General features: G+C 39.0%; 1 protein-coding gene across 4 annotated transcripts in view; it reads right to left on the reverse strand.

Annotated features, from left to right (window-relative positions):
* The window catches only part of XPNPEP3 (X-prolyl aminopeptidase 3), a 58,970-nt gene that overhangs the window by 23,272 nt on the left and 21,625 nt on the right, over window positions 1–14,073 (reverse strand). For 3 of the 4 annotated variants that reach the window (XM_058568295.1, XM_058568296.1, XM_058568297.1), the window contains exons 3-4: window positions 6,599–7,006; window positions 3,586–3,788 (exon numbers count right to left, since the gene is read on the reverse strand). In XM_058568295.1, the coding sequence (XP_058424278.1) occupies window positions 3,586–3,788; window positions 6,599–7,006 (611 nt within the window). The remainder of the gene's footprint in view (window positions 1–3,585; window positions 3,789–6,598; window positions 7,007–14,073) is intronic. The other variant, XM_058568298.1, reaches the window with a different exon arrangement.

The following is a 14,073-nucleotide window of genomic DNA, read 5'->3' on the forward strand; positions in this document are numbered from 1 at the left end:
TCTCGAGTTGCTACATTCTGAGAGTGAACGCGTGGAATGTGCAAAGGAATGTTTTTAGTAACATTTCTCAATACAAGATAATGACATGACCATACAACCCAGTAGAGGAAAGGGAAGTGGGGCCGCAGTGGGAATACCTGCATGGCTGCTCCCTTTCTCATTCTGATTTTCCTCAAATGGAGAGAAGACCTTTCTGATCACCCCATCTAAATTAGCACTTCACATCACGCTTTACCCCCTTCCATTTCATTTTTCTTCACAGCATTTAATTCCAGCTGACTATATAGCATACATTGGTTTACTGTCCCTCCTCAGCAAGAATGTAGACTGAGGGAAAGAACACATGGATGGTCTGTTTTGCTCACCACTGTATCCTTAGAACCTAGAGCAGTGCCTGGCACTGTAGCAGGTACTCAATAAATAGCTGCTGAATGAATAAGCAATTAAAATTAGTTAAAGGATACTTAGTTTTATACATATACAAATGTTGATATTGCACTACACTTTTAGCATGAAGCTAAAACGACATACAAAAAAGGAAAATGTGTGGTAGCTCTAGTGAGGCTCATTCGCTTAAAAGAGGGATTTCTTTGTCTTTTTATTAATTTCCTTTCAAACCTTTACTGAATAGCAGAGAGAATTTTTGAAGTCATGGCCCTTTCACACTGCTATGCAGACTAAACATGACAGGAAAGTTCCTCTTGCCTCCTAGGTGGTCAAATGCCTGACCCTGCTTTATTTCTTTTCATAATGAATGTGCCTCCCATGAGTCCATTTCTTCACAGATGATTTCAGGTATTTATGGTACATGGTTCAAATGCCACCCATCCTTACCATGTGTGTGATGTCCTACTGATAAAGATTGATGGGCAAATTTTATGACTGCCAGTTCTTATTGGGGTTGTCTTGTCACAATGTACCCCATACTCTCCCAATCAACACTTGACCCTCTTACTTCACTAGGTGCTATTTAAACGTTTGTATTTTGATTCTTTAAAAATGTAAAATGGGGTTTTTTTGCATTTTACTCTGTGCATCTCGTAATCAGAACACATCATGAATGGACACTGTACAGCTTATGGAGAAGGGAGAGTGGAGAGAAAAAGCACTTCAGGAATGATTTCATAAAGGTTTTATGTGGGTGTGTCCACATGGGGGTGATGTGAGTAGGGAGACTGTGCCATTTGGAAAGGAGGGGAAGGGCACTCCAGGCAGAGGGATGGCATGAGACTATGGCATACCTCGAAAGTTCAGTATGGCTAGAGTGTCAAGCACATGTGGAATAATAAGACGAGATGAAGCTGGAAGGGTAGACAGGAGAGGCCAGCTCATAAAAGGCCTTGCGTGAGCAAGTTGAAATTTAATCCTAAAAACAAGGAGCCACCAAAGAAGTTTAAGAGGAGAGGGACAGTCAGATTTACAAAGATCACTCTGGCTAGGGTACAGTTAGACTCAGGCAATAATGGAAGCAGGGAGACAGCAAAGGGATATGAGGTGTCCTACTGTGCTAGGCACAGGCCAAAATAACACAACTTGGTACGTAAACTCATGTCTGTCTGTTTTCCACCATACTCTTCTGCCTCCCTAGGAGTGGGCTTGGGGATTGGTTAATTAGATATAAGGGTCGGGGAAAAGCATTTGTCTAGATAATTTCCCTATTTCTATCTAGAGTAGCTGGGTAGATGTTGATATTACCAACCATGAAAAAGAATACAGGAGGAAAGTCAGGTCTGGTTGAGAGTAGAGCACAAATTTAGATAATCGGGGAAATTCAGGTAGAGATGTCCAGGAGGCAGGATATATGCTCAGCCATAGGAGAGATCTGACCTGGACAAAGTCTGACTCCCTCCCCACTTTTCCTTCCGCCCACGTATTCTACCAACTCCATGTCTGTAAGAGTTACTTAACTCTGATGGAAAGGTCCTTTACTAAAACCAAATCAGAGTGCAACAAAATCCAAATGAGCAGTATCACATAGGCACAAATTATATTTGGCTTGCCCCTCAAAAGAAGGGAAATTTTCATTTGGGCTGAACAATACAATTATAGCATAATTGAATAATTATTCAATTCCTTAAGAATTTAAGGAAACTATGTTGACCAAATATCCAAAACTCTTACAGACATACTCTAGACCCGAATTGGGAACACTTAGGGAACGATCACTGGCAGCTAGCAGTTGTTCATTAAGAAAAATAAGGCCAAATTCCACCTCCCTGCCTGATGTCATTACTGGGTTGGTAGATAAAGGGAATACCATAGACTTAATACTTTTAAATTTTAGCACAACACTTAACATAGTCTTAGGATAACATCGTGGACAAGTGAGAGAAGTGTGGATCAGAATAGCCCTAGGCAGATTTATAACTGATTTTACACCTTATCCAAAGACATCTGATCACTGGACTGATATCAATTCCTCTGGAGCACTTAACATTGTTCAACAGATCTGTTCTTGGCTTCTTCTCTTCCTTATCTTAAAAATCAATGATTTGAAGGAAGACAAAGACACACGCTTATCACATTTGTAATTAGTTGTAAGTAGTCTTTGCTGGTCCAGCTGTGGCTAGAGCACTGGACACTGGACTTGAAGAAGGACCCTGACAAACTAGAGCACATACAGAGGAGGGTTACCAAAATTAGGCAACTATAATATATGAGGAAGAGTTAAGGAAAACAAGGATGTTTCACTTGGGGAAGATTAAAGGTAGAACACAGAAGAGAGCAGCCTTCAAATGTTTGTGTGCTATGAGGCTGTGAGGTTAATTCCAGCAGGCCTGGAATTAGCCTGAGCTGTTTTGCTAAAGTTCCTGCCTGGCACTGATCCTGGTCAAGGCCTCAAATATACTGATTAACAGTGTTGAGAGGAATTTCAGAGCAGCTTGTATCAGCTTGTCAGTATTGATAACAGTGAGATTAATGGTTTGTACTTGGTTTCCATGAGACCTCTGAAGGGCTTTGCTGCTACACAGCAGGAATGTGCCAAGGTGACCAAAACCCCAAAATCCCTAGCTGAGATTCCACTTTGGGCTCCCTAGCTCTGAGGTGTTCTGTGTGTGCATATGTGGTTCCTGACCTACAAGAGAAAATGCATCCTGCCCAGCCCTTACTGAGAGTGGACAATAGGAGCCTGCACCTGGCTTCTCTGGACCCTTGTGTGAGACAGCCACTGGCTGTCTTCCTACTTTAATGCTGTTGCTATACTGTACTCTTTTCCCATAATAAATTGCAGATTTATAAGCAATGTCATTTTGAGTCCAATGAGTGTTCTTTAGCAATCAAACTGTTTAACTGCCACTATTATTGCAGTTATCATAAGGAAAGAAAATAAAAAATTAATTAATTTACGCTATTCCAAAGAGAAATAACTAAGGTCATGGGTAAAAGATACAAGAAGGCAGATTTACTTTGCCTTGCAAGGTACTGAGCAAGTCACCAGACATGTTCACTAAACCCTGACATAGAAGCTAGATGTTCATCTGCTGTGAGATTATTGCATTGGGTACATGACCTCAAGGTGCCTACTGAACCCTAAGAGCTGAGATTATTTTAATTTGGTAAAAACTTCTTTAGTAGGAACTATACCTGTGACGTCAACTTCCCAGCAATCTGCATGCGCTCAATTTCCGCAGGAGATTTAATCAGCCGGAGGCGCTGTACCAGCTGGTGGATAGCCCGAACCTTGTTCTTGCTCCTGGCTTTGACCTCAGTCAGATTCTGCATGTAGTCAGAGTGAAGCTGTGCGTGAGAGGGCCTCATCCAGTCATACCAAACCATATTTGTCTCAGCTTAAGAGAAGAAGCCAAAAAATAAATTTAAAATAAAACTAACAGCAACAACAAGAAATATCACCTGTCATAATGACTTTAACAAGAGTCAAAACTATAAAAGCTGTAGCGTGGAACTCTAAAGGGTTGAGTACAAACTCTCTCAGGGCTGAAGTAATTGAAGGGTTTGATCATAAATAACTGGAAGGCCATTCTCTGAAAATGGCAAGATATTCTGAGACTGAATATATAGCTTTTCTGCCCCCAAACTTCAGTGTTCTTTATAAAGATAATAGATGGGACTAAAGTTTTATTCAAGCTTTGATTTTATTTATTATTGAGCTAGAGGCATTGTTGATTAATTGAAAAAAGACGGAAAAAAGTACTCAAATGATGACCTTATGATTAAAAGTGTTCTATCCCTTCACAAAAAATTTCAGTATCAGCGAAAGGAGGTTCTTCTCTCATTTAGGAACAATTATTCATGGCTACAGAAACACTATTGCTGATAATATGTGCTAATCCACACTTATCCAGGAAATCTTTCCTTTTCCACCTGTCATGTATTCTCATTTTAGACAATCACAGTTCACCTTTTAATTTTAGAGACCCAAGGAAATGGTCTATATTTGCCTGAGATATAAGATAAGAAGGCTCATCATGAAAATATTTACCACTTACACGAGGTCTCCATTTGTTCCTTTATTTTTTTTCTGACAGTAGTCTATGAGCAGCATTCCCAACAATCTAAGTCTCAAGGGTTGTATGTTTTATACAAAGTACTATGGGACAGAAGAGGGGGGAAAAAAATCCCAAAAATTTTGATTGGGTATGTATTAGTGACACGATCTCCCATGTATCTTCATTTTAAAATAAAAATGGTTTTAAATGTACATTACATGTGCAACATTAACCCTATTTTTAATATAAATTTAATTATTGTAATTTTTTTTTTAATTTTTTATTTATTTTTCCCCTAAAGCCCCAGGCGATAGTTGTACGTCATAGTTGCACATTCTTCTAGTTGCTGTAGGTGGGACGTGGCCCCAGCATGGCCGGAGAAGCAGTGCGTCCGTGCGCGCCCGGGATCCGAACCCGGGCCGCCTGCATCGGAGCGCACGCACTTAACCGCTAAGCCACGGGGCCGGCCCTAATTATTGTAATTTTTAAGAAGTAAAACAGCCTCAACTACCTGTTATCAGTGTATGAAATCACAGCCCAATTTTTTTAGGTTTTTAAATAAATATGATTTCATTAATCTTTTCCTTCGCCTAGTGCTTTTATCTAGTAAACTACTAACATTAGAACGGTAAATGAAAAGTGCTTTTCAGAAATACATTTTATGTAATATTTTAATAACACTGGGTTAACGAAATTTAGACTGTAGAACATGACACCCAGCAACTAATTCAAGAAATCAAAAAGCTACAAAGGGGCCGGCCCCGTGGCTTAGCGGTTAAGTGCACATGCTCCGCTGCTGGTGGCCCGGGGTTTGGATCCCGGGCGCGCACCGACGCACCGCTTCTCTGGCCATGCTGAGGCCCCGTCCCACATACAGCAACTAGAAGGAAGTGCAACCATGAATGCAACTATCTACTGGGGCTTTGGGGGAAAAAAAGGAGGAGGATTGGCAATAGATGTTAGCTCAGAGCCGGTCTTCCTCAGCAAACAGAGGAGGATTAGCACGGATGTTAGCTCAGGGCTGATCTTCCTCACAAAAAAACAAAAACAAAACAAAACAAAAAAAGCTACAAATAAAATGATTCTGTGCCCCACATTTGTGAAGACTTTGAAGATATAAGAAAGTCCCACTAGTTTAGCTGGGTATTTATCTCTGTAAAATACGAATTATTAATATAAAGTAAAAGAATTCAAACATATTAGAACTTACATATTCAAATGAGTATTTTCTTTCAAAGGAGTCTTTGTGGGAAACAAGTCCAATATATTCTATGATTGTTGGAAACAATTTTGGAATTGTCTTTTAGAAACTAACTTCAAAAATGGTTTACAAACCATAAAAATCAGGCTAAAATTTTACACTATTTTGGTCTAAAATCAGGATTTTTCAACTTGATCATGTAGCTTATTTACCAAAATTGGCTCTGACTTTTGGATACTTTAAAAAATAAAACACTTCCCAGAGCTGTAGATTTACAAGAATCACTAAGGATAGTTTATAATGGAATATAGGTTCTGAAAAGTTCCAGAAAAGGAATTCAAAACATTCTGAGTGATCATAATTTCACTAGAATAAATGTAGAGAAGGTGACTATTTTGAAGGGCAAGAACTGAATGGCATATTTGAATCACCCGAGAATCTTGTTAAAATGCAGATTGTGACTTAGTAGGTATGGAGTGGGGGCTTATGATTTTACATTCCCAATATCTATTATGCATTTGTAATTCTAATATGCATCACCAGATGATTCTGATGCTAGTGATGCATGGATCATTCTTTGAGAATATTGCCTCCTTTTGAAGAGCCAGCAAAAGCAATAAGCAGCAGTGGTCAAAAGTAAACAAACTGGTCAGTAATCTTGAAGTGGCCCATGCCCATCTTCCACTATAAAAAGAAATTCTTCTGGGATTTCAAACAAGAATACTTAACAGTCTCTGTGAATGAATAACCTAACGAACGTTTAGCAAATGAATAAATGAAATCATTAAAGTAGCCCAGTCTTCTGGAAAAGACTTATGTTCCTTTCATGGTGTTCAGGCAAACACTGCTAAGACAATCATTTTAGAAAACTAAGAACTTTGTCTAAATAGGCAAGGAAGGTCTTAACGGCAATCTAGCCTGTGGTTTGACTTCTGCTCCCATTTGTTACCTTTCAGTTTCGGTACCAGATGTTGAAATTCTTCCAGCGTATAGGCTTCGTCCACTCCAGTTAGAGCTATTGCTCCATCAGTGCCAGATCGTGGGCCATCCCAAAGTTCTCGACTGGGGTCTCTTCGAGGCACAAAAAGCATAGCCTTGTGTGCTGGTAACTGCTTGCCAGGGAGGCTTTGAAGGACCAGAATGCTATCAGGCTCTTGGAATCCACAGAGGTACAGAAAATTGTTGTCTTGGTGGAAAGTATAGGGGATATCATTGCTCATGTAATATGTAGGGTTGGACAGCAGAACCACTGTCTGGTCTGTCCCACTCTGACCTTGTGCTTCCTTGTGGATCAGAGACATTAGTTTGTGTCTGCGAAGTGCATATTCCACCTGGGATAGTCCTGGCGTCACCTCCCCTAGAAATGACAAATAACAGTCGTGCTTTGCATTTCTATAGTGCCAAAGTACTTAAGGTAGCTTAATACTAGATAGAGACACCCAAATTCATTTCTTCAATTTATGCCAAATCTCCTCAGAGCACATGGGGAATTAAGGAGATAACCCAGGTTTCAAATTTCTATTCCACTGTAAAAATTTGGAAGAAATGATAATTAAATGTGGTCCTACCTGAAAACTGGGATCATGACTCTTTAAGATCTCTTCCAGCTCTTTGGTTCATTCTTGTACTCATTCGATCAAACATTTACTGAATATTATTATGTGGAAGGCATTGTTAGGCATAGAATCAAAGTTTCCCTGAAGTTTCAATATATAAGGTGAGGAGAAGAATCACATTATCTGTGTGTGACTTCTCCAAAAGAATGTAAGCTCCATGAGGACACAGATTTTTGTCTGTTCAATGTTATATTCCCAGGGCCTAGAATAACAATTGGAATATAGGGGCATTTGATAAATATCTGTTAAATGATCATAGTTTTTAACATAATAGAGTTTAAGGGCAAAAAGCTTTCCCCAATTTCAAGAACTAGAATAAGTTTCTCCTTCTGAATCTCGAAGGCATAATAATACCTTTCTAATAGGACCTTTCACTCTCTACCTTGTATTAACAGTGAACTGGGTATATATAATCTCCTCAAGGGTCAGAGCTATCTCTGTATCCTCCAAACACTTTAATAATATTATCTACCTCTTGGGGCTGGCATGAAAATCAAATTTGATGAAGGACGTGGTTCTTAAGGATTGATGACTCTGTAAAGAAACTTTTGAAAGCTATGGATTCATTCTGTTTGCTAAAGTGGATGTAGGCACATACAAACTTTTGACATACAGTTTCAAGAGTATCTGATTCCCTTAAGCCCACCCAAAAAACCCAGATTAAGAACCTCTGTTATGAAGTGTTGTGTGTTCTTAATATTACTACCTAGCAGACTGCTTGGCTGCTAGCCCAGTGATGACTGGGTGAATGTTTCTCTTCTGAAATGGAAATTATGCCTGCTTTCACTTTAGGTTCCAAAGCAAAAGAACTACTACAACAATCACTCAAAAAATCTGTATCCTTCAGCCTAAACTTAGCAATAATAACAGTAAAACAAAATCTAATGCTCACTGAATGCTTACTATGTTTCTGATACTAGTCTAATTATTTACATATATCAACTCCTTTAATCTTTACAATGACTCTATGATGTAGGTTACTATTATTATTATTATTTTCCTCCCCAAAGCCCCAGTACATAGCTGTATATTCTAGTTGTATATTCTAGTTGCAGGTCCTTCTATGTGAGCTGCCATCACAGCATGGCTACTGACAGATGAGTGGTGTGGTTCCATGCCCAGGAACTGGGCCCGGGCCACTGAAGCAGAGCGTGCTGAACTTTAACCACTAGGCCATGAGGGCTGGCTCGTGGGTTATTATGATTATTCCCTGCGGTAGCCAGTCTCCACATGCAAGTATGGAAAGACAGCCATGAAACTGCTTTATGAAATAGTCACAGAACAATATGTTTTGTTTTTTGTGAGGAAGATCAGCCCTGAGCTAACATCCATGCTAATCCTCCTCTTTTTGCTGAGGAAGACTGGCTCTGAGCTAACATCTATTGCCAATCCTCCTCCTTTGTTTTTTTCCCCCCGAAGCCCCAGTAGACAGTTGTACATCATAGTTGCACATCCTTCTAGTTGCTGTATGTGGGACGCGGCCACAGCATGGCCGGAGAAGCGATGCGTCGGTGCATGCCCAGGATCCGAACCCAGGCCGCCAGCAGCGGAGCGCGCGCACTTAACCGCTAAGCCATGGGGCCGGCCCCAGAACAATATGGATAACATGATCCCATTTATGCTCAAAAAAAAAAGGGGGAGAGAGAAAAGAATTTAGAAAAGAATCACCATTTTTATAGTGGTAATCTCTGGGGAGTGAGATAAGACTGAAATTTTCTATTTAACATGCTTTTTAATATTATTTGAATTTTGTTGCAATGAGTATATACTTTTATAGTTAAAATCCCAAATAAAGAGAGGCTAAAAAACGGAAACCATGGACAGTCCACTCTATACTCATAACCTACAATGGCTCTTTGTTGTCCATTAAATAACATTCACACTCTTTTTTTTTTTGGAAGATTTTATTTATTTATTTATTTTCCCCCCAAAGCCCCAGTAGATAGTTGTATGTCATAGCTGCACATCCTTCTAGTTGCTGTATGTGGGACGCGGCCTCAGCATGGCCGGAGAAGCAGTGCGTCGGTGCGCGCCCGGGATCCGAACCCGGGCCGCCAGCAGCGGAGCACGCGCACTTAACCGCTAAGCCACAGGGCCGGCCCAACACTCACACTCTTAAACCTAGATTTTAATGTTCTCTACCAGGTAACTCCAATTTATCTGGAGTTTTTTTTAACAGGTTTATTGAGATATAATTTACATATTTACAATTCACCCACTTAAAGCATACAATTCAATGGTTTTTGGTATATTTACAGAATTGTGCAACCATTACCAGAATCAATTTTAGAATATTTCATCACTCCAAATAGAAACCCCATGCCCATTAGCAGTCACTCCCCATTTCCTGCCAATCTGCCCCAGCCCTTGGCAACCACTAATCTATTTTCTGTCTCTATGGGATTCAGCTATTATAGAGATTTCATATAAATGAAATCATACAATATATGGTGTTTGATGACTTGGCCAACTTTTTTATCATTCCCCTAATTATTCTGAAATTAATTCCTTCTCATGTCTTACGTAAGTCCAACCTGTTCTTTCTCTATTAGCTTGCTTACAGTGTGTCCCCTTGCTCCCTCCATAGCAATTCCACTCCAAGATCTTGGGCTCAATCTGTTTGTTTTTAGACTCTTCTCAATCAAAAAGCTTTCCTGATTAGCCCAGATCATGTTGATTTGTCCTTTTGAATTATTTTTTTAACTATTTCATTTACTTATATACCTATATCCTATAGTTGTGTATAAAAGTAATCGCATCATACTGAACTCTTTTCAATAGTTAAATATTTTTCCTTCGTTGCTTGACTCCTCACTCCCCTTCCCTCCTACCCACATCAGCACCTTGCCCTTGTTTGTAATCTAGTGTGTATCCTTTCCTATTTTTCTCAATGCTTATATAATCATACACACATATACTTGCATTTAGGGTTTTGTGGGTCACTAGTGTTACAAAAATGGGATACTACACACTCGTCTCTGATCATAACTTACTGATCCATTTCCATACTGGTGGGCATTCATATTGTTTTCAGCTTTTTGCTGCAATAATAAAAATCTCTGTACTTATATCCTGGTACTTTTATGGCCCATGTACTGGTGCTTTTATTTCTATGGAATAGTCCCAGGAAGAGAAATTGCTGGATCAAAGACCTTTGAATTGTCTTAGTACTCATGTTCAGCACACATAACTCAGTTGTTTATGATTACTTTGGAACTGTCTAGTTGTTTCACCTGTATATAGTTTATCTCTCCAGCAAATTCTGTAGTTTGCATTCCATTAATAAAATATTAATTTTTTATTTAACTTTTATTTATCTACAACATAAAAAATTTACATTTTTATTGATGAAGTTGCTAAGAAATAAAAGAGATAAATAAGAGAGGACCTTATAGACCAGTTTCAATCAGGCAAAGCAACAGAGTCGGTCCTAGAAGAGCTCACATCACATTTTCCTTTTTCAGGATTGAGCTAAGAGTCCCCTAGGGCTCTTGGGCAGAATACTGAACTTTGTACCAGAGCCCAAGAACAGCTTAACTATTTAATCTCTCTGATAATTATTCATGTTAAAGACTGCCACTGTTACCCAACATTGGAAGTTTCCCAGTTTATCCAAGCAGTCAATACTCTTTTATAAAAGCAGAGGCTGGTTATAATTGATGAATTGTCTGACCTTTCCTTTTTGTCTTTTTACTTTCTCCCTTTCCTGTGTTTTTCTTTTGGTTACTTCACAGCTACAGTCCATATAATGAAACTAAATAAAAAATCAATTCATTTTGTGTTTTTTCCCCACCATTTTAATGACCTTCATTAGTCTATGTGTTATCTCTCATTTTCATTAATAACAGAGTATACATATACATATGTTATGAAATAACTTCTGAAAAAAGATATAATTATTTGGAAATCAAAGCAGGATTGGAAAACCATCTTTTACATCCTTCAAAGTATTCCTCTTTGCTGAATCCAATTTCATACAAATGACTATATGAGAAATATTTAAAACACTGGCTACATTTTTCCAAGCTTACTAATTATCAGTATTATAGAGTGATCATTAACTAAATGCTTCGGGGCCGGCCCCGTGGCTTAGTGGTTAAGTGCACGCGCTCCGCTACTGGCGGCCAGGGTTTGGATCCCGGGCGCGCACCGACGCACTGCTTCTCTGGCCATGCTGAGGCTGCGTCCCACATACAGCAACTAGAAGGATGTACAATTATGATATACAACTATCTACTGGGGCTTGGGGGTGGGGGGAAGGAGGAGGATTGGCAATAGATGTTAGCTCAGAGCCGGTCTTCCTCAGCAAAAAGAGGAGGATTGGCACGGATGTTAGCTCAGGGCTGATGTTCCTCACAAAAAAATAAAAATAAAAATAAACAAATAAATAAATAAATAAACTAAATGCTTCCAAACTTCTGAAATCTCAAAGTGACAAAGAAGTCTTGGTCATGACAGAAAAATTATCCAAAGAAAAAGACATTTTTTCTTATCATTTGAAGGAGGCAACAAAAAAGGTGTGATAAAGCAATGAACTTTAACCCTAAAGGTAAACCTGGCAGTTGTTATGCCCTTTGATCATAGAACTAACCATTAAGTCAATCTGGCCTGAATTTCTTCTGATAAAACTGTATCTGAATAGACCTTCTGGCAACTTTGTCATATTGTAAAGTATTAAGAAACAAAGTCAGTATTTTATCACATGGGTTCCATTAAGGATCGAGGAGCTACTCTAACAAGCTTGTTTAACCAATCAAATGCCAAGATGTCACAATCTGGACTCTGCAAAAGCAAAGTCTCACAATCAACTCTGAGATTCTATAGCTAAGAAGAAAACCTCTTCTAGGACATTTAGGCCTGGGCCTCCCAGGAGAATGAGAAAAGGGTTCTTCATATTTTATCAGCCAAGAAGAAAACCCAGACAAGAAAGTTTTATAAACACTGAAAATGGATGGAAAGATGCAGGTCTTTGCTACAATCTAGGTATGTATTTTAATTATTTTCTGAAACTAATGAGATTAGGATTTTAATGTGGTCTGATTTTAAAGGAGTGTCCTTGAAAAGAATTCTGTTTAATATTAGGTAGTTTTTATTATATATAAGGAAGTAGTCCATAAACTGATCTACTACTATGTAGTTGGAAAATGGGGGTAAAGAAAAAGCTAATAAATGTTTCCTTTATGAAGTAAAACAAAGACCCCGAGGAAAAAATGAAATGACCAAATAAATAAAAAATACTCTAAATAGTTCATTTGCATATATTGTGGAAAACAAAACAGAGAGAAAGGGTACATACTGTATGATTCCACTTACATGAAATTTAAGAACAGGCAAAACAATCCATGTTGATAGAAACCAGAGCAGTGGTTAAGGATGGAGCTGGGGATGGGCTGGAGGGGGCATGAGGGAACTTTCCGGGGTGATGGAAATATTCTCTCTCTTGACTGGCGTGTGGGTTATATTGGTTTATACCTTTGCCAGAACTCAATGAATTTTGCATATTTAAGATCTGTGCAGGGCCGGCCCTGTGGCTTGGCGGTTAAGTGCACGCGCTCTGCTACTGGCGGCCTGCGTTTGGATCCCGGGCGCGCACCGATGCACCGCTTCTCCGGCCATGCTGAGGCTGCATCCCACATAGAGCGACTAGAAGGACGTGCAGCTATGACACACAACTACCTACTGGGGTTTTGGGGGAAAAAAAAGGAGGAGGATTGGCAATAGATGTTAGCTCAGAGCTGGTCTTTCTCAGCAAAAAGAGGAGGATTAGCACGGATGTTAGCTCAGGGCTGATCTTCCTCACACAAACACAAAAAAACAATGAGTCTCAAGTGATCCAGGAGCTTTTCTTTTTTTACTAATTTTATTTATTTGTTTTCCCCCCAAAGCCCCAGTAGATAGTTGTATGTCATAGCTGCACATCCTTCTAGTTGCTGTATGTGGGACGCGGCCTCAGCATGGCCGGAGAAGCGGTGTGTTGATGCGCGCCGGGATCCGAACCCGGGCCGCCAGCATCGGAGTGCGAGCACTTAACTGCTAAGCCATGGGGCCGGCCCCAGGAGCTTTTTATTATTCAGTTCTTTAGAAGATTATTCTTGCCCAGGGCGGATTCTTGCTAATCTTGACCTCAGAGAATTTCTCAATATGAATGAGAAATATGCACAAAGGTTAAAGAGAAATAAACAAGTTATTTATTTTTAATGTACCAGTATTTAAACCACATGAAAATTATTATATTTCAAAATTTTCTTTTTTCTCACAGTATTAAAAACAGAGAAATACTCTATAATTCTGCACTAGATGGCAGTTTATGGAATTTCTATAAGCTAGTTATCAGTATAATGGTACCCTGAAATGAGCAGTTAACACACATCATACATATAGGTTAATTCACCTATAAACTTATATACATAAAGACTAAAGTCTTTGCATTAAAATCTAATTCAGAAGATGAAGAGGAAAATGCATAATCAATATGAATATACACTTATTTTTTAAATTCCATAGGTACACAGGGAGTGAGAAAAAAAAATACATTACTTAATAAAAACAGGTAGACTTCAAGGTGAAGTATCTATGGAAAAAGTAGGCCTCGAACTTAAATTTTAAAATTCTAGAATACAAAACTTTTTTAGACTACTACTCTGCCTACCAAGTGTAATCTATAAAAAGTGTTCTGAAATGGCTAGATAAATCTAAGTCATTCAGTAAATGTTTGATGGTGGTGATGATAAAGATGTGAAAGAATTTAAGAACTAAGTCTTTGGGGAGGAGGACATCTGAGAGGCATGGGGAAGGCACACTCCGCTTC

Source organism: Diceros bicornis, chromosome 25 (genome assembly GCF_020826845.1).
Source record: "Diceros bicornis minor isolate mBicDic1 chromosome 25, mDicBic1.mat.cur, whole genome shotgun sequence".
Classification (NCBI taxonomy): domain Eukaryota; kingdom Metazoa; phylum Chordata; class Mammalia; order Perissodactyla; family Rhinocerotidae; genus Diceros; species Diceros bicornis.